General features: G+C 49.7%; 7 protein-coding genes across 7 annotated transcripts, besides 1 other annotated feature; 4 read left to right on the forward strand and 3 right to left on the reverse strand.

Annotated features, from left to right (window-relative positions):
- Positions 1–23,085: part of a sequence feature (contig 1.84 954..621812(-1)) that runs on past both edges of the window.
- ANIA_05018 (uncharacterized protein) lies at positions 2,623–4,146 on the forward strand (the record flags this gene model as incomplete). The annotated part of the gene is made up of 3 exons (XM_657530.1): positions 2,623–2,653; positions 3,041–3,165; positions 3,262–4,146. The coding sequence occupies 3 exons, from the start codon at positions 2,623–2,625 to the stop codon at positions 4,144–4,146; spliced, it is 1,041 nt and encodes a 346-aa protein (XP_662622.1).
- ANIA_05017 (uncharacterized protein) lies at positions 5,167–6,483 on the forward strand. Its single transcript, XM_657529.2, has 2 exons — positions 5,167–5,531; positions 5,588–6,483. The coding sequence occupies exons 1-2, from the start codon at positions 5,237–5,239 to the stop codon at positions 6,283–6,285; spliced, it is 993 nt and encodes a 330-aa protein (XP_662621.1). The 5' UTR covers positions 5,167–5,236; the 3' UTR covers positions 6,286–6,483.
- On the forward strand, positions 7,403–9,158 carry ANIA_05016 (uncharacterized protein; the record flags this gene model as incomplete). Its single annotated transcript, XM_657528.1, has 3 exons — positions 7,403–7,678; positions 7,723–8,124; positions 8,187–9,158. The coding sequence occupies 3 exons, from the start codon at positions 7,403–7,405 to the stop codon at positions 9,156–9,158; spliced, it is 1,650 nt and encodes a 549-aa protein (XP_662620.1).
- ANIA_05015 (protein conJ) lies at positions 9,252–9,844 on the reverse strand. The gene is made up of 2 exons (XM_657527.2): positions 9,649–9,844; positions 9,252–9,568 (listed from the first exon to the last, which is right to left on the reverse strand). Exons 1-2 carry the CDS (start codon positions 9,772–9,774, stop codon positions 9,446–9,448), a joined length of 249 nt encoding a protein of 82 aa, XP_662619.1. The 5' UTR covers positions 9,775–9,844; the 3' UTR covers positions 9,252–9,445.
- Positions 12,552–13,558, forward strand: ANIA_05014 (60S ribosomal protein eL22). The gene is made up of 3 exons (XM_050611555.1): positions 12,552–12,632; positions 12,828–13,063; positions 13,130–13,558. Exons 1-3 carry the CDS (start codon positions 12,621–12,623, stop codon positions 13,254–13,256), a joined length of 375 nt encoding a protein of 124 aa, XP_050467572.1. The 5' UTR covers positions 12,552–12,620; the 3' UTR covers positions 13,257–13,558.
- On the reverse strand, positions 13,646–15,795 carry rex3 (the record flags this gene model as incomplete). The annotated part of the gene is made up of 1 exon (XM_050611556.1): positions 13,646–15,795. The coding sequence occupies exon 1, from the start codon at positions 15,560–15,562 to the stop codon at positions 13,646–13,648; it is 1,917 nt and encodes a 638-aa protein (XP_050467573.1). The 5' UTR covers positions 15,563–15,795.
- On the reverse strand, positions 16,910–22,279 carry ANIA_05012 (uncharacterized protein; the record flags this gene model as incomplete). The annotated part of the gene is made up of 13 exons (XM_657524.2): positions 16,910–18,364; positions 18,432–18,888; positions 19,054–19,210; positions 19,269–19,350; positions 19,416–19,420; positions 19,492–19,550; positions 19,589–19,826; positions 19,906–19,995; positions 20,307–20,495; positions 20,542–21,421; positions 21,473–21,594; positions 21,914–21,990; positions 22,245–22,279. 13 exons carry the CDS (start codon positions 22,277–22,279, stop codon positions 17,144–17,146), a joined length of 3,612 nt encoding a protein of 1,203 aa, XP_662616.1. The 3' UTR covers positions 16,910–17,143.

Consider the following 23,085-nt stretch of genomic DNA (forward strand, 5'->3'; position numbering starts at 1 on the left):
GAGAAATGGAGATTGGCTTGGCGTTATTAGGGCGGGTTGCTTGAGTATAGGGGAGCTAGCATATATGCTCCCGGTCACCTCAGGAATTGTAGCATATTGGCAGTAGCGAATATTTCATTTGAATGCATGATTTCGACAAAACCAATGATTCATCGAGGGCATACCGGAGGGGCTCAAACGTCTTACACGTGCGGCGCTTCTATGTGACTCCCGGCTACGTCTATTATTAATGACTTCAGTCTTCATCAACAAGTGGATCTTTATGGGGGCCTGCCCTGGCTGTGCAGTTGGTGTAGGGACATCTGCTAGGGAGAGGACGGATGGGTCTCCGAATCGCGCGACGAGGATTGCTTTCATGTTAGGCTTTTACTCTCTGCTTATCCTCTAACCAAGAAAACCAGAGAGCCAGAGAATTCTGATGGTCTCGTAGGAAAGTGAGTCATTATCCTCAGGGAGCAGTGCAGTCCTGCTTATTGGAATGGTGGGTTGAGCTTGGGTGCCATGCTGACTGACGGCGACGTTGTGGTGGCTCCTTTTGGACTAGTTACTTGGATGGCCTGGTTAACATGCATGATAACCTAATCTTTTGTACTCCATTTTTGCTTAGTGCTAGGGTTGACCTATCAGAAAACCTCCCCTATCGTCTGACAGGCATGCGGCCAGGTTCGCACAGAACCCGTGGTATGGAAAGCCAACTGGAGGTAAGTTTAGATGAGTGCGCTTGACCGCAGATTTCTAGAAACAACAAAGCGTTCATCAATTAATATTGCGCAATATTCACGGCGATGCCCTGGTTTGTTGACCATTATGCTGTTTCTTCGGTCTTATAGAAGCAATATACGAGACTTCGCATTCATCAAGCAGCCCTAGATACAAGTCTGGATCCATGGTTCGCTCTTGACAACCCACTGTGTCCCGTGCCCATCTCTTAGCTATCTATATAAATTCCCAACAATGTATATTCGATCCCCATGTAATAGCCGAGATGACATCCAGAGCACACTTCCCTTGCCAATCTGACTTCCTGGACGAGACTTGACGCTAGAGTCTTATTGCTAGGCCGCGGGCATGGATGTAGACACCATACCAGTTGCATTACTGCGCGCTGTAACCGGCTACTGCATTATCTGCCGGACAGTCCTCTCTAGAGGTCTACGTAGACTCGTCAGCTCTGCTCTCGCTGCGTATCGCTAACGCATCCCCAAGCCTTCAGCACTCCTTTGGTCCGTAACGACTTTTAACCAACCGTCTCAACTCCTCCCCTTCCTTCTCCTTCTCTCAGTTCCGTAACTATACCGAGGTCTACTCTTGAACTACATACTTTTCAGCTGCAAACACATTTGTTCCAGCAGAGCTGACTTCTACTCCTGGCGACATAACATGATTTTCGCATGTGCTCCAGCCAAGGCCGCGGAGAGATATTATGTCTTGTGGTACGGCGTTAGTCTTGACTTACTGGTGTACCTAGGTCAAATCCATGCTTGGCTGTGCTTCTGGTTAGAGTTTTTTTATAGAAGTTTCATCAGTGCACTTACGTCGGTGGGGTAGAGGTCAAGAGTTGCTGGCTGCCAGTGAAAAAGAACATAATCCGTGGCACGAGTAGGTATTTAGGCTAGCCTCTTATTCATGTTGACCGTTGCACTAAGTGTGAGGGAATACTTTACCATGTGCTCTAGTGTATTTCTGTTCACATAGATTAGTATTATCATTATTTTTCGTCTCCCACTACCCAAGCGACATAGACATTGTACGTAATGTGGTCTGCAGAGTCCAACTGTTCCGCACTAAAGGCATGCTAACATCTACGCATCCTCAGGATTATGCCGCAACAATTCTGACCCGGTTTAGCAGAAATAATACTGCCAACGACGCGTATCATCGGCAGTTGTGGGAGACCCGGGGTGGCTCGACCAGCTGAAAAAAAAAAAGGCTCTGTAGCTAATAGAGCCGGTAGAGCTGAAAGGATCATTCGTTAGGGATGGCCGCGCGTGTGAGACATTTCTAAACGGCTTTTCCCTTAGATTCACTTATCTGGTTGGAACGGTGCGACCTGTTGACATGTTGAGATCTAGCAAATCTAGACAGCTGTCTGTCTCCACTTGGATCCGGTCATCAAGTTCTTCAGTAAAGGATAGTTCGGCCAGCTCATGCTATGGAAAAGAGCTGGTGGTTTCGACTGCTCGAGTCGGTTAAACAGTAACATGGCGCTGCAGTAAATGCACGCCAGTACAAGAGGGACCTGGCTAGCATGTTGGTTTGAACCCTGACAACGTAAACAATACAAACTGACAAGAGCTAGAACCAAATCAAAAGTGGAATCTGCTGTTGAAGCCGCGATGTAGCACAGCCCCAGCCAAGCTTCATACTCGGGGCATCGAACCATGCCCAAAGCGGCCATTAGCGGTTTTTACCGCTGAACCCTCAAAGAGCCACCCTTCAAGGACGAAATTAGGCTATGTAAGCAGCGAGGCTTGCAGTAGTAAGCCTCTTCACCGCAGGGTCCAGCCATTCAAGCCTCTACAAAACAAGCCAGGCAAAAACAGGCGCGAGATGGCCGCGTCATCCTGTTCTATTCCTTCAGAGCGGGACCCTGTACGATGAAGGGTCCTAGGCAGAAGCATTATGGTTGAAACAGAGCGAATTATTCTGAGTTGTAAGTGCTAAAAACTTATTTTGGTAGAATCGAGTCGAGTGGCTACCTGTGAGCCACAGGAATTATGCCAAAGTGACCCTGGTAGACAGTCGTTGACGGCGCCTGTCCTAGAATAATCACTCATACAAAGAGCCTCGAGTTGTAGTAGTATAGTATGGTGGGACGTGCTAGGATTGGACAGCTTCTGTTTCTTATTTTCTCTTTTTTTCTTGTTATATGAGGTTGTAGACGCTTATGGTATCACTTAATGTCAGTGCTACCGCTGCTGTCCTTCTGACATCTGCTCTTCTTCACATCTATCTACCGCGAAACGCATCATGCTGCTATGCCTTTTATCTGTATCTGCTCTTCTTCTAAGAGGGTCTGCACTTGCAGCCGAGAATATAGACTTCCAGCCTCATCCTGTACCGCCCTTTCCAGCCAACGGGTCATATACTGCCAACCTGGAGTCTTCAGAGTGTGCTTTTGCCCCCAGCGATTGTGTCAACGTGTCGGGGTATTCCTCGTCCCTGGTGAGCCCGCTACGTGCCTGCCTGTCTGCCTTTTTGATATGCTGTCATGTGTCATCATCGATTGAAACTGCTGAAACCTCACTAACAAGGCCACAGACCATCAGACTCACTCTAAACAATGGCTCCCTGCTCGCCAACAACGTTAGCATCTTCCCTCCTTCTCTACCCACGCGTTTCCAAGTCGAGAGACACTGGGCCGTAGACTCGAAACCTGGATCTGGCAGCGAAATCGTAACGGTGGCATATAAGACAGACGTACAGTCTATCCCGCCGTCGCAGAGGCTCAATACCTTACCCGAACGCGGCAGAAGCACATTCTACCGCCTCAAGCTTAGCCTTTTCGATTTGCAAGGTCGACCCGCCACTAAAAGACCTGTATCTGTGGGTCTCGTTCGTACTCAAGCTCGACCTGGGAATGAAAGCGGGATCGGGGTCGAGACTGGGTCCGAGAGTGGAACGCTCCAGGTGGTCCAGATTGAAGAGACCGTCCATCGCGTATATCACCATCACCTCCATACATCTCAGAATCGCAACCCAGATGGTACATGGAGCTGGTGGCGGATGAAAAGTTGGAAGTCGTACTTTATTTCAAACAATCGCGAGGCTTCAGAATCATCAGGGCAGGCAGAGACAGCAACCTCTCGCCTGCCTCATCTTGACACTACATCTGGGATGACAGGTAAATCAAAGGGACCGGCCCACTGGATCGGCAACCGGCATTCCTGGCATCTTTCGAAGCTAGTCCTTGTTCCCGGGTTCTTGGAGCTGGCCATTGCTGTTCTCTGTTCTGTGACTGGTTATCTCATGGGAATCGCCATTGTTGCGGTGTACGAGTACTTCTGCGAGAGTGATACGGCTTGTTCTAAGGGGCCTGACCCTGAAAGACCTCCCGGGGACGATGTTATCTTCGACTCTGATACCGAGAAGCGCAGGCTTAGTATCATATCCAGTGACTCAAGCGAGTCTGAGGCGTATATATAGATGCCATCCAGACGAGCTAGTAGTATACGTGTTTCAATACGTATACATATACCGTTGTCGATCCCACAGATATTGTTCAATATTGTTCAATTACGTTACGTATCACTTGCCTAGCTTCTAGGACAGCCCGAAACGAGTTCCTCACTTGACGGCATTGCCGCTCGGCGTAGTAATTCATCTACCTGGCCTACTATAAGTTGTAAACACTTCCTCTCCTCGAAATCGAGCAAGAGTCCATACGTAAAATATGCGGAGTGTGGAGTACGGAGTATTGACTGCGGTTAGGGCTCGGCTCTGGTATATATCGTCGGTTACCGCTAATCCGGATTAGGCTAATTTAATCCCCATTAATGGAGATAACGCCGTTGACGTCAAGTCTCCGTCACACTGCCGTAAGTTATAATCCTAGTAGCAATAATGAATAATGTCGTGCACGGAGATACGCGTCAGCAGACTTATGCTGACATCAAGCATTCCATGAGCCAGATGCTGTGGTAGAATCAGGGCGGATGGGCTGGTTCATGAAGGCAGACTCGAGTCGGATGTCCCTGAGAAGCCAGAAAACCTGATCAGCGATCAGCGGCTGATTGATCGATCTTGACGGTAGATCACGGAAGACATGGATTAAACTCTTTGGAGCTTTGCGGATTGAGAACAATGTCGGACCCGGACCTTATTCGGTACTGAATTTGTGGAACGGATGGGCGTTTTTCAGGGCCATTCCGGTTAGGGTTTCTTGTAGTGGGCACTGGGCGATAAAGTTGATGTAGAGCATCATGCCCGCAAGCTTGGAGACAAGTGTCTATCATCCTCCTTAGATTTGAATGGCAATGAATGCCGCGTTAGTTGAACTCATTGGCTACAAAGCTTTGGAGGTGAGGTCGGCACTGCCCGCCCAGGCCAGCATGCGTTGAGTATGACGCAAGAGGATGCAGGTTGCATTGACCTTATAACACATAGGTTAAAAACGCCTACGTTCCCAGTTCGATAAGCGTTCTGTAACTGCGATTTGAGGACCTGTTCTCTGACTGAGTGAAAGGGGTCTCATGTATCGATATAAACGTCGCTAATATTAATATTGATCGCCAAGATGCTGTCGCGACGTTTTGGAGTTTCCCTGCTGCAGTCATCCGTGCCGAAGCTGGCGCGGTCCAGCTGCAGGGCGCAATACAACAGAGTTGGTTTTATCAAGCCGCCGACGCCGGTCGTCTGGGCGGCCAGGACGATGGCTGGTCCAGCGAATCTGAAAGAGAAACTGCCCGAGAAGGATGGGAATCAGCGATTCCGGGAGTTCATGCTGGAGGGGAAAGTTTTCGCAGTGACTGGAGGGGCACGGGGACTGGGCTTGACGATGGCGGAGGCTCTGGTTGAAGCTGGAGGAGAGGGTTCGTTCCCAGTCATATAGATCCTATGAGAATGTTGAGGATGCTGACCAGTGCAGTGTACTGCCTCGACAGACTACCCGAACCAGACGACGAGTTTTACGCCGCACAAAAGCGCGCGAATCCTGACTTCGGGGGCGCCCTCCACTACCGCCGCATGGACGTCACTGACGACGCTAACACCGAAGCTATCTTGGATGATATTGCGAGCAAGAAGGACCGCCTCGATGGACTGATCGCAGCCGCGGGCGTCAACCACGTCAAAGATGCATTCGACCTGACGCCTGAGATGGTCGATAAGCTCATCCACATCAACTATACCGGCGTCTTCAGGAGCGCGGTAGCAGCCGCGCGCGCAATGACGGCTCGAAAATGCCCCGGCTCAATCCTCCTTGTGGCTAGCATGAGCGGTCTGATCGCGAACAAGGGAATGGCGTCGGCGATCTACAACTCCTCCAAGGCAGCAGTTGTCCAATTGAGCCGCAGCCTTGCAATGGAATGGTCAGAATCTCGCAAGGACGGAACGGGAGGGATCCGCGTGAACGCTCTGTGTCCGGGACATATTGAGACGTCGATGGCGCAGATGGTGATGGAGAAGGATCCGGAGACGAGGGTCATCTGGGAAAGCGAGAATATGATGAAGAGGCTGGCAAGGCCAGAGGAGTTTAGGGGGATTACGCTGCTACTGATGAGTGATGCGAGCAGCTTCATGACTGGCAGTACGGTTGTTGTGGATGGAGGGCATACAGCTTGGTAGTCATGGCCGGTTCATAGACTGCAGTACCTTTGCATCAATACATTCTACTCTACCACTCATAATCTGAAGCCTAAATATGGTAATCTCAGATGCTGCTGCCGTCACGTGTGAAGAATGACCGTCGGTTTATAACACTGAGATATCTTCTCCACCAATAATCTCAACCTTCTAATAAAATTTGGTAACTCCTGACACCTACGGTCACTACGGGCTATTAGATACGACGCAATCTGGCCGGTCATAAGAACAATATCAGTTGAACTTCGAAACCCACTTGCGAAAGTGGTAAGTGGCTTATCGTGGTCTATTCAGAAGATCAAGGGTTGTTGGATTACTGGGTTGCTGAATCTGCTGGATTACGACCTTTTAGCTTTGCAGAACGCTCCTGCTAATAAGACCCTTAGTAATGGCTTATGCGATCGTACGCGTTTTCTATCTTAGATCTGTTGAGGGCTGTATCCTGCACGGTGCTTGAAGCTATGTGTTCATACAACCACCTTCGACGACGCTATCGCCAGCAACAAACCGCCACATGAGCTTTACAGAGTGCGATATCTGAGTGGAGCCGAGCAGCCTATGAACACCACTGTTCTGCCCTATTCGTTATCTTCCTTCTAAACGGTGCAATTTGAGGTGCTCTTCCGACAGCCAGCTGAATGGTATCAGCCATCGGACATCGGAAGGCAACGCCGATCAGGGATTTGAGTATTGTGCAACACTTGGCTGATTCAGGAGCAGAGACGAAGTACAAGCCCTTGGCTTATGGTCCTTCTTGTGGATTTCCAGGACACCTATCGGCGATGTCGCCCATGTCCGAGAATACATAACTGCACTCCAACCTATCCACGCCCCGGATTTCCCTTCTTGACTGTTTCTGGGAATGCGGGGCTCCTCGCCTCACACTCAATATAGTTAGTACTTGTTATTTTCTATGGAAGGGTGATTTTTATCCCGCCTGATTCGAATGACCTCGGAATTGTCGAGCCAAGAGGCAATGGCCGTCTTTCACGGCCCTAGGGAGTTGGGCAAAATAAATAGACCTAAATGATCCTAAGCGTCGCCATTGACGTTTCTATTGCAACCAGTTCCGCTGGGCATACATTAAGCGAATGTCAGAATGTGGACTTTTATCGCCGGTCTTCTTACTCTGTCGCTCGGGATATCCGCGACTTCATTCCCTCGAGACAATGCCGGCGCACCCACAGCCCGCGTCAAGAACGGTACATACGAGGGTGTTTACTCGCCGGAATATGACCAAGACTTCTTCCTTGGAGTTCCATTTGCTCAACCTCCTGTGAATGACCTTCGGTTTAGGCTACCACAATCCTTGAATGCGACTTGGGAGGGCACGAGAGAAGCAAAAGACTATTCCCTCCTCTGCGTTGGATACGGCGTAAGTCCTCAAGAACAACGTGCGTTTCATGCTAACCTTTCCAGCTTGATCAAACATTCTACAACCAGTCCGAAGACTGCCTATATCTCAACATAGTGCGGCCCGCTGGCTACGACCAGGAGAAACTCCCCGTCGGCTTTTGGATCCATGGCGGAGGGTTCAGCAACGGCGGCGGCGGCGATCAGCGCTATAACCTCTCATTTATCGTCAAGCAGTCCGTCAAGATCGGCAAGCCAATAATTGGCGTTTCAATCAACTACCGGCTTAACCTCTGGGGATTCCTCCACTCAAATGAAGTTGTAGGGGAAGGAATCACGAACCTAGGTCTAAGGGACCAGCGCCTTGCTCTGTACTGGGTGCAGGAGAACATTGCTACCTTCGGCGGAGACCCTGGGAAGGTGACAATCTTCGGCGAGTCCGCTGGCGCCGCCTCAGTCGGCTTCCATGTAAGTCATTGTTTGGGATAATGCCGTGCTCGGCTAACGCGCAAAGCTCACTGCCTATGGAGGTCGCGACGACAAGCTCTTCCGCGCCGCAATACTACAGTCTGGTAATCCCATATTCTACGGAGCCGAAAATGGAACGCAGCGCTCGCAAGCCTCCTTCGAGGCGATCGTATCCCAGGTTGGATGCGCCGAGGCCTGGGACAGGATCCAATGTCTCCCGCGAGGTCTCTTTCCTGACGCTGAACGCTACATATGACTCGATCAACGGATCCTTCGCACCTACAATTGACGGCGACTTTATTCGCACCTACGGCAGCAAACAGCTCCTCGATGGCCAATTTGTCAGAGTACCCATCATCACGGGCACCAACAGCGACGAGGGTGCCTCTATGAGCCCCACAGGAATCAATACAACCGAAGATTTCAAAGCGACTCTTTCCAGCTTCCTCCCTGTTTCATTTCAAGACGCCATCCTAAAAGCCTACCCGGATGACTTGTCGGTCAATGTCATTGCCAGCCTAGGAGACCAGCGACCAGTGGCTCCTTACGGGGCACAGTTCCGGCGCAGCGCCTCCTTCTGGGGCGACTACTACTTTATCGCATCGAGGCGACAAACCGCCAAGACATGGGCTGCGCATGGCATCCCCGCGTATGCGTACAGATTCAACGCTATTCCCGCGGGTGTTCCTCCCGAAGTTGGCGTGGGCCATTATAAGGAGATCGGGTTCATGTTCAACAATCTCGAGGGCGTAGGCTACAGACCAGATATCAAACCCTTCGAGGGCAAGGGACAGAACTATATCGATCTCGCGGACTTGATGAGCTCGACATGGGCGAGCTTTATTCATGATCTGGATTTGAATAACTATACAGGGCGAGACACGAATATCCCGGATTGGCCGAGGTATGATGTGCTGGAGCCGCGGGATTTTGTCTTTGACGCAAATGTCACCAGCTATACGGAGGATGACACGTATCGGGCAGAGGGTATTGCCTTGATTAATGACCATGCTGCGGGGGTTTTGCACAGGTAGGTGGTGGCTAGCAACATATATACAAAGTACGTATGCCACGGGGTTTGGGAAACTTTTGGCCCTTTTTAGCATGCCACACGCACAATCGTTTTAAGTTTGTTAAGTTTGTTATATGAAGTCATTCGTTCAACATCCATTGCTTGTGTTCTGCATTGGATGCATAACTATGGTACTAATACAGTAAGAAGCAAGTTATTCATGCATTAAAGCATCATATAGTACATGAGTGGAAGTGCATGGCCCAATCGTCAGATCGTATCACATTTCTGGATGCATAACGAACACCCTTATTCCTCAGGCTCGTGGTGACCAGTAGCCTTGCCGCCCTTGCGTCCTGCCTCACGGGCACGCTCATCGCCAGGCTGGAAGCTACCACTGGAGGCGTGACCACCTTGGGAAGCGATGTTGCGCTGTGTACACGAATTCATTAGTATTGCACTCTTAACGATTCATACATGCAGAGCAGAATTGGAAGTCAACGAGAGCATACCTGCTTCTCAGAGTCCATACTGGCAAAGCCGCCGCTGTGGCTGGACTGGCCGCCCTTGCGGGCGATGTTCTCGACCTCCTCGTGGGGGCGGTTGGCGAAGTTACCGGGGTTCTGGTTGTCGGCCATTTTGATGTATTTAAAGAATTGGTTGTGGTTTGAAAATTTATATGTAGTAGGAGTGGAAGTGCTTATTGTCTGATGGAATGTGCTTGATGACAGCTCGGAGGAGATTGATAAAGGTGGTACTTATAGCCGGTGAGTACCTGGATCTTCGTCTGCGATGATGACGAGTGAGGTCATGAGGGGAGAAGCATGGTGAGTACTAAAGCATCATGGTACAGTCATTGTGGGTTTGTGAGGTCAGAAAGGGTGAATTGTATGGGGTGGCGGAGGTAGATCCATGGATATGATGCGTCTCGATATCGGCACCCCTCTCACCAAACCAGGCGAACGGCAAAGAGATTCCTGCTTCCACAGACTGGATCTATGACCTGTCGAATTTACTGTTTGGAGTTTGTGGTGGTTTTCTCATTTGGTGGAGTTGCCTGATCGAAACAATCCCAAGTTCCACGTCATTCTTACAGAATACAATCACAGCTAAGATTGGGATTCCACTCCAGCAGATGTACCAGAAACTTCCATATTGCTTCGATTGTGATGTTACGCTGAGGTATACAGGGCAGCCTGCGAAAATAGAAGAAAGCTTTCCGGGTCAATCAAGCTGGGTACTCGTAAAGATGATAACAGGCCACCAGCGCTGCCAGTCCACTCGGGTGCGCAGCCGATGATCGATTCTAGATCCCCGAATCAGGGCAAGGTACTATCTGATCGCAGAAACGCGAGATTGAAGGAGTCTACATGTATCACGAATACAAGCTGGTCTGACTAGTTTTGTTGCGCTGATCGGTGCGGCGTCGTCATGGTTGAAAGCTATGCTCGTCACCAGATGCCCTCAGCAAAACCAGACACGGTCTTGGACTTGCCCAAACCGCCAAATGACGCTGAATCCAATGGCTAGCTAGAGATCTGTTGTTACGCGAGGTACTGGCTAAAGATTCGTGCATGACTTGGGCAACAAGGCATCCAGTCTGCCGCTCCCCTCTCCACTCGTCGACTGTAAGACCATGAGATGGCCCTAGATTACGGTCTATTCCAACTATTGGCATCACCCCTTCTCCAGCCTTTCTATTGATGATGCAATGTGCGCAAACCCGACAGGACAGCGGTATCGTTCCAGCCGACGGTCTTCAATTACTCATTCGAATTCCTCTTCTTTGGGCACGGTCAAACGGCTTCTTTTTCGTCCGTTGCAAACGAGTAAATGACCAATTGAAAGTTCGTCAAGGTCTCTCTCCAGTATTCCAAGCGTTGATGGGATCTGATGACGTTTGCGTAGCGTTCTTCTACTGCGCCTAAGATATTGATCACTAGGTGTACTCGCAATACGCAAGTAGTAGACAACGCCCCCTATACCTATCCGGATAAGCAGGAGGAAGACCAGTTCTTTCTAGCTCAAGACTGATGTAGGTTAATCATAGGCAACTGCACTTCGCTATGGAAACGCTATTGCCGGCTGGTTTGGAAATCTTCCGCAAATAGTAACTGCTTGACCTCTCAAGAGAAGAAACAAGTTTAGCCATGGCAAGCGTAGCAAACTCTGAGATTCGGCTTCACGATGTCAAGTGAGGAATGCGAGTTTATGGCTAACGGCATCGTCCTGCACTATAATAGAGAATCTTAGTGCCTGCGTCCCTGAGAACCGAGCTGTTTTTGGTGAATAGAGTATTTGCAGCATTAATCCAGCGAGTGCTCGTCTCAGCCCTAAGAGTCGAGCGGGTGGTGTAGTTCGAGCCGCCCTCCATTCCTGTCTTTGGGCGGGTTCTTCTGGCAGCTGTGGGAGCCGCATCTCACTGCTATGGTGAGAAAGGTGCTGAGTCTTGGATCATGATCGACATGCGGCGAATACTTATCATGGATTTCTCTGATTGATGTAGAGGGATTAGCCTTTGCTCATAAAAGTTTGTAACACTGCCCTGGATGTCGCTTTTGTGAGGCGATGCACTCTAGTGCGAATTTCTGAGAAGCCTGACATCGTCAAGTCTGGTTTTAGCCAGATCTAGCGAACGGCGACGCTTGGAGAGTTGTTTGCGATGGTACAGATTCGACGATACGTCTTTAGATATGGAGGCGAACAAGCAAAAGACCAATATACATATACTCAAAAGGCAAAGGATGCAAGACCACTAGACGAGCCGGTCTATTTACAGTAACCAGGGCAACGCCACGAAAACGTCAGGATCCATAAACAGTATGGCAAACGAGAGACGGATGTATTACTATCCAGACCTATGGAGTGAAGGACAACCCGACGAAAAAGGTTTCGAACACAGAACCTCTTCTCCAAGAAGCCCGGCAGCCGACCCAGTGATGAAAAGGAGTTGCGTTCGCGTCGATCGGGGGTAGTGTAAGCCCGATGACACTGTGCAGCAGGACATGCGCAAGCACAGAGGTCCTGCCGCTCAGACCAAAAATAAGATTAATCAATGTTGTGTTCCTTAGAACACTTTCAGAGATTAAACTGAAAAGAACAGATACTACACTTGATCTAAGCCAAAAGGCAAAGAGAGCTGGAAAAGAAAAGGAAAAAAGATTAAAGGGTGTCGGCAGGATGATGCTTATATACGTTACCTTAGATGGTCCGTGCGTAGCGAGGGACTAGTGTGGACCTTGTAAGCGTTCATTGGCTGTTTAAGACTCGATCCGTTGAAGCATCAAAAAGTAGTGCCCTAACTGGCTTGCCCTAACTCACTTCCCAAATCGGAAAACCCACACGGCTCCCGACCGAACGAAGCATCATTCGCTCTGCTTTCGATCGAACTTTTCTCCTCACACCCACAAAAGGCGCAGGATACTCACCTCTTTGCGACCAACGACTTTTCACTCTTCATCTCTTATACCCTTCATCAGTCACAATGGCTCCCGCTGTATGTCTCCATTCTTGAACTGCTTTGCTGTTCCCCCTGTGCTGTATGGTACTCTCTCGTTTCTCGCCGTTCTGCCGTATCTTACCACGCGCCGAAATGCCGCGGTGAGACAGACAATGAGGAAAGAGAGAGGGCTTCACACAGGGATCGACAAACTGAACAGTAGGCTAATCGCGTCTCTTTTCGAATGAGTAGGTCGCCCGTGGTCGCAAGGCCCAGAAGGTCACGCAGAAGTTCATCATCAACGCTTCTCAGCCCGCCAACGACAAGATCTTCGATGTCTCGGCCTTTGAGAAGTTCCTGCACGACCGCATCAAGGTTGAGGGCCGCGTTGGAAACCTCGGCGACAAGGTCGTTATCTCCCAGGTTGGCGATGGCAAGGTCGAGGTTGTCGCTCACATCCCCTTCTCCGGTCGCTACCTTAAGTACCTGTAAGTTCTAACTGCTGAATGATTCTGCACGTCTTGTATAAGACTAACGGGCGCGTTTGTATTCAGGACCAAGAAGTACCTCAAGAAGCAGCAGCTCCGTGACTGGCTTCGCGTTGTCTCCACCTCCAAGGGTGTCTACGAGCTCCGCTTCTACAACGTCGCTTCCGAGGAGGCTGATGAGGATGAGGAGTAAATTTCTCGCTCTAGGGAAATTAAATAAGTGGAATGGATACTTGCAATGCAGTGTCGCATTTCTGCCTTCCACAAAAAAAGACTAAAAGGAGTGATGGTATCCGCTGGCTGATATTGGTTAAGAGGTGTCGTGTCTCTATTGACGGTCAGGGACATTTGAGGAGGATCTACGAGGCTGGAAAATGCACTTGTGGTCTTTCTCTTATACCCAGTGTTCACTCGGCTGGTTGATGGAATCTGCGGCCTTCGGCTACTCATGACGTTATGAATGGTAGAAATGAATCTGGAGCCAATCTACACTCAACAAGACCAGCTTGCGACTTCGTAGTATGTATGTATCGTATGTGTGCTCAAAACTGAGCCGGAGTTGATCCCAGCAAAACCTCCCGTTTAACTAGTCCCTTCCCTAGCCCTCTTCGCCCCGGCACCCTCCCCAAGCTTCGTCTGCATTGACACCGTGTTTGAGCTGGAGTCCGGCGCCACAAGTCTTCCCTCTTCAACAATCCACCCCTTCTCCTTCAACCTTCCCCAAACCAGTCCCGCCTTAACCCTTACGAGATCCCCCGTAGCCAGCGCATCCTCAACCGAATCATGTCCCTGCTTACCACTCGCGCCACCAGTCTGGATCTCGCGGTCTAGATGCTTCTTCGCGAGCGTGCGCAAGCTCATTCGATACGGTAACCCGCCGCCCGGATGCGGGTAGAGAATTGCGGTGTCGATCACAGTTGGGTGGATTATGCGGCAGGCGTTGAGGTCGTTGTCAATTGCGTGGCCGATAAGCGGGGTGGATGGGGTAAGGAGGTTGAAGAGGAGGGTACGGGCTGCGGCAGGAGAAGAGACAAGTTGAAGTTGCGAGGGCGAAGACGAAGATGGTGCGGAGGATTTTGTAGGGGCAGTGCTGTATGGAAGCGCATTTGTGTAATGCTCAGGGAAGACGCCGGAAAAACGAGAGTTGAGGTCTAAGACTTCGCCTAGTGGTCTTACGAGGACGTCTAGGACTTTCTTGCCCTCTGGCCAACTAACCGCCGTGAGACGGATGAGCTCCATTCCGAGTGTTGTGTAGCCCATTTCGCAGTCAAAGCAAATCGGCGTCGGGTTATGCAAGTCCGGGTTCTCTGGCGTCTTTTCGAACTGGAGGATTGATGCTAGTCGCTTCGTTTCTGAGACTTTGTATACATGCGTTGCGCCCGTCGTACAGCCTGAGGATTCGCCGAGCTTCTGGTTGCAGCAGGTAAAGTATCCCTCTCTCATAGTACCCGTAATATGGTCGGTCTTCTTCCTTGGAGGGTAGAAGGATTTCCCTGGGTGGTAGGTGCAGGTGCCTCCGCTGGTGAGGGTGCCGTCCTCGCGACGGCCTGGAAAGACCTGAAAGCGGGCATTGCATCGCTCACATTTCTCCCAGCCTTTTGCCTCAGCGACGCCTCTCTTTGCTATTTCGATTTCCTCTGCCGTGGGCACCCTCGTCACGTAGCCGAAGTCTTCTAAGCCCTGCAGCGGAGTGATCAATTGGCTTGCAACCGCGATTTCTTCCTCAACACTCAAGTCCGTCTTGAAAGGTTTTGGCTCTTTCTGGACCGGCTCCGCCTTGATTTTATAGTATTTCTTGTTGAGGTAGTCTTTGAGTTCCTTGGCCCAGTCCTCTTTGCTCATCCTAGACAGCTTCACGATACGGAGCTTGACCACGTTCGAGTATACAGTAGGGCTCTCCTTTGCCACCTTCTCCTCTTCGTCCAGCGCCATTGTTATCAGCTCGTCTGGTGTTAGGATCAAACACTTATCCTCAAGAGCTTTGTCTTTAGCAAGCTGGTCATTCAAAGAACATAGAGTGCCATGCAATTTCTTTAATATGGCCATCCGTACATTATACGTAGCAGGCGACTTCTGGATCATGCGCGGATTCAGGGCTTCCTTCGGAGCCCGCCTAGGTGGGATACTAGACCCTGTATTGGCATTAAGCTCGCGCTTAATGGGTGCTGTGGCTGTATTTTTAGGAATGTTCGGCTGGCGTGAAACGGGTGAAATATTCTCGGCATTTGTAGCAGGCGCTGTTGTCTTTTTAACGGGCGTGCTCCTTCCACTATCAGAAACATGCCGTAAGTCGTCTTTTGGAGTTTCCTTTGCTTCTGGGCGAGGCTCGAGTTTGAGTCTCTTAGGGGGCAGTTTAGCGGGCTCTTTCTGCTCCAATACCTGATCTTGAGCGGCTGGAGCCGAGTTGAGATCGCGGTGAGAGAATAGACAGGCTATCAGGGAACATTCCTCTCGCTGTGGACATGGGATGTCCCTGAATAATCCAAGCGGTGCAAACATGGCGGCGGATAAGTGAGACAATACGCAGTTTGTTTGGGCTCAGTTAACAGTTGCGCGCCTATTCAGCCGTCTTAATCAAAGTACAGAATTCAGAGATTAGCGCTCATAGAAGACGTAGCTCAGGAGTCTCCGCGATTGTTTAGCTGTCCGGATACTTGATTATTGTAGCGGAGGAGGTTCATGAGATATCACATAACGAGATCATGACGTTGGACAGGGATCTGCTGTTTTGCTATGAGATATCCTTAAGGTCATAACGATATTAAGTCTGATCATAGCATTAAGGAGATCTATAGAAGGGAGGTTGATAGCAGGTTACGATGAGCCGCAGCTGAGATGGCGAAGATCGACATGCAAAGTATGCAAACGTTTGCCTGAATTATAGGGGGGAAAGCAGCCCTGCTATTTTCGTCCAACCGTCATCAGTCTCACACCTGGGCAACATCTCGGACTTTTGAAACAATCTAAAAAAAAAATAAAAAATGGCTCCTTGGGCGATATTAGAGATTAATTGAGACGTCTCACATGCACAAAACAAAACACGATCTTGAGGGATAAGCCCACGATAAGTATACCACCACCAGAAGAACTACCGATAAACTTCATGTAACATTCTAGATCTGAGTCGCTGAGTATCATCACCTGTAGCACCATCATAATAGAAACTTGCGCTGGCGATATCCAGAGATAACCAATTTGTAGATTGGAGTACATTCCTCACTGGCGGTGACCAGCAGTCAAGCAATACCAAGCAAGTCCTATGTTACTGGCGTCATTCTGCAGCTATAACACTGGCGTATGAGCGCCTTTACGGCCGCAGGGCTTATTCTGCGATGCTTGTTGTCAATCTTGACGTTTACCTGGTAATGATTCCGAAATTTTTCTTGAGGAAGCCGAAATCTGCGCCAGAGGCTCATTTCTCAGAGTGTAATGATAGTGAGAAAATCAGAATGAGAAAGTCAGAAAAGAAGAGGGCATAGAGAAATAAAGCTACGTCAAGGCAGGTAGATAAACCATAAGAAAGGGGGAGTTTGAGTCTAGTTAGAGCTGTATAGTAAACGGTTTGACAAGTGAGACATTCACTGCTGGTCTCACCAATCAGCTCAGATATATATTCTACATGTGCCTTCGGAGAAGCCTGCTCAGAAGCAGATAATACTATGCACTCCAAAACTTAGCAGGCTTAGAACATGCTTTCTGATCCACAGAAAGATGAGACTAAGATCCTAGCTCAATGGCAACGTATCATAGTCGTGGGTGATTCGCCCTACTGGAGCTTTCACCAGGGGCTTCTGGGAAGGCGGACAATAGATGCTGCTATCAATGCTTTCCATTCTCCCGTCTAGACACAGACTGTTTGTTCAGTCCCTTTGGCTGGCGTGGATCAGCCAGCTGGCTCTGTAGCATCTGCTAGTTGAGTGAGCTCGGCTTGACCGAAGTCACGCTACAGGCTGCCCTCAAAACTAATCGAAGGAATCAACGAATTGGATCAGGTTGTGGATAAGTATAAGACTGCTGAACTTTGGTCATCAGATCGACCCTTCAATGCGAGCCAAACAACAAAACATCTAGCTAGATCCTTCAGTTCCAAACAGACCCAACCTTACTCACACTCAGTAGCACGTCCTCCACACCGGCACCGTTGGCAAAGAGCCTTGCATGTGTCGCTCCCTCGGGCGGGAAAACCTGGGCTGTGAGAGTGGTTTCTCCCTGCCCTCCAAAGACTTCAACACTCGACCAGTCTGCGAATATCCTAAGCGTCACAGTCCCATCATCCGCTGGTTCAAGCGGGGCACGATAAACGGACGCAAATGTCTCGTCAAAAGAGGTATTTCCTGATGCCCGTCTATCGACAAAGATGTGCTTCGTGGCGAAGTTATAGCCGATAAGGGTCTGGGTTGTGAAGTTCTGGGTTGCCAAAAGGGAGATTCCGAAGGAAGAGCCATTTTGTTCTCCGGCAGAGAAGGTGAGATTAGCAGCAAGTGTCTTCCCTAGAGACCCTAGGTTACGCGTGCTATTTGCCGGGAGAGACAAAATACGCGTGGTTTGTGGCTTGCTCATGATAGCAGCCCAGTTTGCTTCCGGTTCTTGAACAACTAGCACCTTTCCATTGATAGTCTTAAGACCAAGGCGTCTTGGAATAGTCATTGCGTTGCGCCAAACCGTCGTCGGGACCTTCTCGGCATACTGCCAGTTACTCATCCATGCAATAACAGTACGCTGAAACTCCGGCAGGCCATTATAAACGAGCGCCGCATAAAAGTCCGGTCCATAATCGAGCCAATTCGCCTCTCCTTGCTCATGCAAACTTTCGGCGTCCGGAAGAAAATGAGTCCCGTTAAATTGGCCTAGAATATACTGGTTTCCAGATCCCACTGTCCCCGGTGGACCGCCGGGGTTCAGGCCGATGATCGCGACCCATTTCACGTTCGACTCATCGTTGTCTACAGGTAGCGGGAAGAAACTAGGACACTCCCAGACTCCACCGACGGCATTATAGGGACCGAACTCGCTAGCGAGCGTCCAGTTCTTGAGATCAGTCGAGGTGTAGATAAGGAGTTTGTGCAGATCGGACAGTGCAGTTGTCAGAATCCACTTTTTTGTAGGCGCGTGCCAGAAGACATTAGGGTCACGCCATTCTTTATACTGAGATTCGTAAGGGTGCGGAGGCTGTAAGAGGATGGGATTCACAGCGTCATCAGTAGTCCATGTTTCGCCAGAGTCGAGACTGTATGCCAATGATTGAGATTGTTGGCTTGCGCGGACCTTCTTGCCGCTGGGAAGCGTCTGGCCGTAGACATACTGTCTTCGTCAGTACGAGCCCCATTTCATCCAATGACCATTCTATAAGCAGAGATGGGTAACATACGAAAGACGTATACATGGCAACCATAGGAGCAGCCGTTCCCATTCCATTTCCATATCCGCTGGAGTTATCCACGTCATAAACCGCACTGCCACTGAAAAACTGCTCTGATATGTTCTTGCCGGGAAAACCCCTGGCCGTCAACGCAACAGGCCGCTCATCCCAATGCGTTAAGTCCTGGCTCGTTGCATGACCCCAGGACATTGCCTCGTGCGCGACTCCGCCCGGATTATACTGATAGAACATGTGGTAGGTGCCATTGTGGTAGAGCAGGCCGTTAGGGTCGTTGATCCAGTTTTGAGCAGGGGTGAAGTGGTATTGAGGTCTGTAAGGTTCGGTGTAAGGAGCTGGGCCTGGTGCTGATGGTTGAAGAGCGAGTGCCGCTGAGAAGATGCTGACTCTGAGGAGGAGAGTGCGGGCGCGCATTTTGGTGATGTCGCTGACCGCGCGTAGTGTTTGTCTTTAGTTTGGGTAGGGTGTTGGTGCGGGGTCTCCCTCGTCTTAAAATCTAGTAAGGTTCTGAGCAGTCTTTGAAGTTAGCGCTGCTAAAACCTTGCCATACTACTTTGGAGACTGTAACCATGCTCCACAATAAAGTGATCATCGTCGTGATACTCCGACAAACCCCCGGGAACCCAGTAGAAGTGCGGAGTACTCTCGTGGTATGACCCCCTCGGAATACCCGGGACGCCGAGTGGGGAGAAACCCGTGGGGGTGGATTACGGATGCCGAGAGCCAGCCCAGAGCCAATTGCTCCTGCCGCTTTGCTACTTCGGCACACACTGGTCACGGCATTACAAATGGGTCAGATGAGGTAATTCATCTGACTCTTGCGGTTACCTAAGTAAGTTCCAAGATCATGCTTTGCATAATCCGCCGGAATTTGTCCGGACTTGGTATCCTCGAGGGTTGGGAAGGATATCTAGAGATATGATAGCAGTCTTCGCCCCATCAGACGGTACATAAAATTCCAATCTGTGCTCGAACCAGCTCTAATATAGATAAGTATATAGGGTGCGAATCCAAGAGCTGTAAGGCCACACCTAGCAACATATAGGCATACCTTGCCAGCAAGGAAGGCACGACTCATACTCAGCATATACAGACACCAACCAGCCACCACTAGAATAGGATATATAGATACATAGTGGATATACTACGTTCGCTTGTTCAGTATCGCCCCATCCATCTTTGCTTTCGCAGCGTTCTTGCTTGTTATTTTGGGGGCCTTTGGGGTTATTATATCTTCCTCCTCAGAGAAGGTTTCCGAGAGTGGCCTCCACATATCTCTTGCTGGCTTCTCCACTCCTGCACGTTTCTTCCGCGGTGGTTCTGCGCTGGACAGCTCTTCGAGCGTTGGTACATCCAAGAAATCTATGTCGCTTTTCGTTGGCCGTCCTGTATATCTCGGGGTGTTGTGTCAGCATTTAGGTTGTATCGCCTGCAGGGAATAAGAGACAGGAATGTCATAGCGTACCTCTGCCTCGTCTAGGCGGTTTTGAAAGGAAGGACTCTGTCTGGTTCTTTTCCTTGGTCTTGATCTTGGCTTTAAACCCTACCTTTTGCCCTAAATGGACTAATTAGTAAGAGAAATCAAGGTCGTCTTCGACAAAGAATGTGGCAGTAAGGGGCAGTGAGGAATGCGCAGATGAGTGTAGGTGTAATGTAAGTATTTGCAGAGACCCACTTCAATATTCGGAGTTTGAAGTCTCGAATAGAATTTCCAGTCAAATTATGCCTCATGAAATGGGACAGTTCGGTTTGCGATTTACTGGCTCTAATTACATCATTGCAGTATCCCAAACGCATAGAGAAAAAGGCACAGGAATAACGCCAGAATGAGAATCGTAAGTAGGATCCAGATCCATTTATACTCACCGCGTTTGAGGTAGTGATTCGTGTCATCGTCAAATTCATGCTGGTAAACTGGCGAGAGCTCTTTGTGCACAATACTGATGCTTGAGCTACTGCTGGCCCGGGTACGGGAGCTTTCGCCGGTGCTAGAGCTGCCATGGGAGACGGCCGAACTCTGAGAATCTACGCTTGACTTGCGGCTTTTATAAGTGTCTAGATATTTTAGTAGGGTATATCTTGAAGCTGGAATCGTACGTACCTTGATGTCCGTATGTTCTAGCTGCTAGTGACGGCCGCGCATAGTCAGGATACTTGAAGTGATAGTCGTCAGGATTTGATGCAGATATTGCCTCTCGAAGGGCCGCATAATCTGAGGGTCTCTGGTCCTTGAAATGCGGTGGTGGAGGTGGAATAGGTAACGGGTCCTCAACATTCGCGACAACAAGCGCATACGGGCTGTTCCAGATCATGTTCCTCATTTCCTCTCGGACAATTGGGTCACGGAGAGAGTTCTGGAGATATCGGTAGGCATATTCGTGTAGTCGGGCCTCGTCCTGCCCGTGTTTGGCAGCTGGGCCAGGGTCGAATTCCCAGCGCAGCCGTCCTAATGGTAGAAGGCGGGAGCTACCTGACGCGGATGAGAAGCCGCTTGCTGCGGATCCGCTTTCTGAAGACGAATTGTGTGCCGACTCATGGTTGGTCACTGGGCGGACCGGTCGAATCAGCCAGCGCGGTGTAGGTGCATTATCCCCAACATAGACCCTCGGAAAGCGTGTGGGCGGGATTCTGTCGACGGGGTTCAGCGCTGGCTTAGCGTCCCTGTTTAGTTCCGGTAATCCCAATTCTTTGCCATTAACTAGAGTCGGCGCATCCAGTTCGGGAGACTGAATGGGGCTTAGGCGTTGTCTCTCTGGCCAGTATTTCATCCGCTGTGCAGCGCGCGCAACGTGGTTAGATGTGGGCACCGATGGGCGAACATGCTCGTCAGGATTAGGCCCGGGGAGTTTTCCCTCCATTTTTGCTTTTCGGTAAGGAGGATGACTCAAGTCTGCCACCTTCCCCTTCCATGGATCCTTCTTCCAGGCCTTCTTTCTATCTCGCTTTGACTTTTTTGCGGTTTGTGGACGAGCAGCCATCTTCTATCGGGCACGGTTAGTTCAGATGTTCCGGTTGTGAATGTGTACACATACCTGTTTAGCTGCAGTCTTGCCGTAGCAGTTACTGCTTATTAGGGTTGGCGATGTATTGGCAGATGTCGGAAGCTTTGTAGAAGCGATCCTCGAAGATGTTGGCACAAGAATATCAAACTTCGCTGAATTTTCGACAAGATACCTCACTGCTGGTACGCAGAAGCTGGTTCGGGCAGTCTTCTTCACTCGATAGATTTCGGTAAGCAAAATGCGTTGGATTGTTCGAGGACAAAGAATCTGGATCTGAAAGCTAGTGAGCAAAGCTGAGCTCCTGGTTCTTTATTCAAATTCAGACCTCTTTTCTAACAACAAGCGGACTTATGACGATTTCTTTCACCTCCAAGAATAGACCCTTTCTTGTGAGATTTAATCTTATCCATATTTAGTATTGAAATGAAACATTGATATCATAGGGTCATGATGGGTCGAGATCAAACTCACCTGGACTCAAGCACTGGCCAACCGCGGACCCAGAGCAAGCAACCACACTAAGCAGATTTGCAGGAGCGTTGTAGATCCTGCAGAGTAGGCTTGAAATATCTGGGGCCCAAAATAGAATATGACGGAAAACGGAGCGTAAGCACTTCACTGAGCTACACGTGAAGTCTAACACAGCGTAGCGCACAGAGCTCCGACAATAACCGTCAAGATAAAGTAGAGGAAGGTTTAGTTCTCTTGTAGGGAAACAGGTATCCTATAGGACGGTCGAGGCTTATGGTGGTGATCAACGAAGAAGCTATGGGCGCATTCCTGGGTGGTTTTGAGTACGTACGACTCTATCAAGGAGCGATGATCACCACCAACCATGGTACTTCGTCCTAATATCTTCGTCAAAATGATGCCTGACCAACGGGGCCCGGATTGCACATTGCGTACATTTCCCTTGGCTTGACTCTTGACCTCCGTTGGTGGTTGGTTGGAGATATCATATCTCTAGGGTGTCATTCCTGCCAGAGCGTCCTCGCGCTTGACTTCTTGGTTGGGTTTGTAAACTCGGCAAAGAGTGCAAGAACAGTCCTCTGTACCATGGGAACACTAAAGGACCTGTTTGCTCATCGTGATTTCACGCCGCGTTATACGACATGGATTCCTCAGCTTCTCCTTCCTCTGCTCGCGACACGAATCTCTCGCACCTGCTTTAGGATGAGATGTTCGAGCAGACCTGGTCTAGAGGTATCTGTTCCCTGTTCTTCCTCTTCTGATCCTTGGAAGCCAGCTTAGCCCCATCCTTTCGCTTGTGTGTGACACAGCAAAGAAGGCGAGGGAAACGGGTCCCTTTCTATCCGAGAAGTAGGAACGTCTAGAGTGCGAGTACAGTTTAGAGATCAACATGATGATCGCGACGAGAGTACTTGGTGCCATTCTTTTACTCTAGTTCTCAATACGGATAGCAAGAGGATATCGGAAAAGAAATGTGTCAGATTGAAATGACTCAGACTCAGTGCGAGTACAGAGAGAAATTGGTTTGGCTTGGGACTGCGAGGTGGATTACAAAGGGGAAAAGGAGAGGATCTTGATACAACCGGTCACCAGGGTAATCACATGAGTTGCGTGCTCAGCAAACAGTGCTGCTCTTCGGAATAGTCCTTTAGTTATTTTTTTCGATAAATTCG

This window comes from Aspergillus nidulans, chromosome III, assembly GCF_000011425.1.
Source record: "Aspergillus nidulans FGSC A4 chromosome III".
NCBI classification, from domain to species: Eukaryota; Fungi; Ascomycota; class Eurotiomycetes; order Eurotiales; family Aspergillaceae; genus Aspergillus; species Aspergillus nidulans.

Excerpts from the sequence above, each read along its gene's own strand:
- ANIA_05014 (XM_050611555.1), top strand. Across the intron at positions 13,064-13,129 it reads GGTCGCTACCTTAAGTACCT|GACCAAGAAGTACCTCAAGA; the intron begins GTAAGTTCTAAC and ends GTTTGTATTCAG.
- ANIA_05015 (XM_657527.2), bottom strand. The coding sequence starts at position 9,774 with ATGGCCGACAACCAGAACCCCGGTAACTTCGCCAACCGCCCCCACGAG. Across the intron at positions 9,569-9,648 it reads GTATGGACTCTGAGAAGCAG|CGCAACATCGCTTCCCAAGG; the intron begins GTATGCTCTCGT and ends TCGTGTACACAG.
- ANIA_05017 (XM_657529.2), top strand. The coding sequence starts at position 5,237 with ATGCTGTCGCGACGTTTTGGAGTTTCCCTGCTGCAGTCATCCGTGCCG. Across the intron at positions 5,532-5,587 it reads GGTTGAAGCTGGAGGAGAGG|TGTACTGCCTCGACAGACTA; the intron begins GTTCGTTCCCAG and ends TGACCAGTGCAG.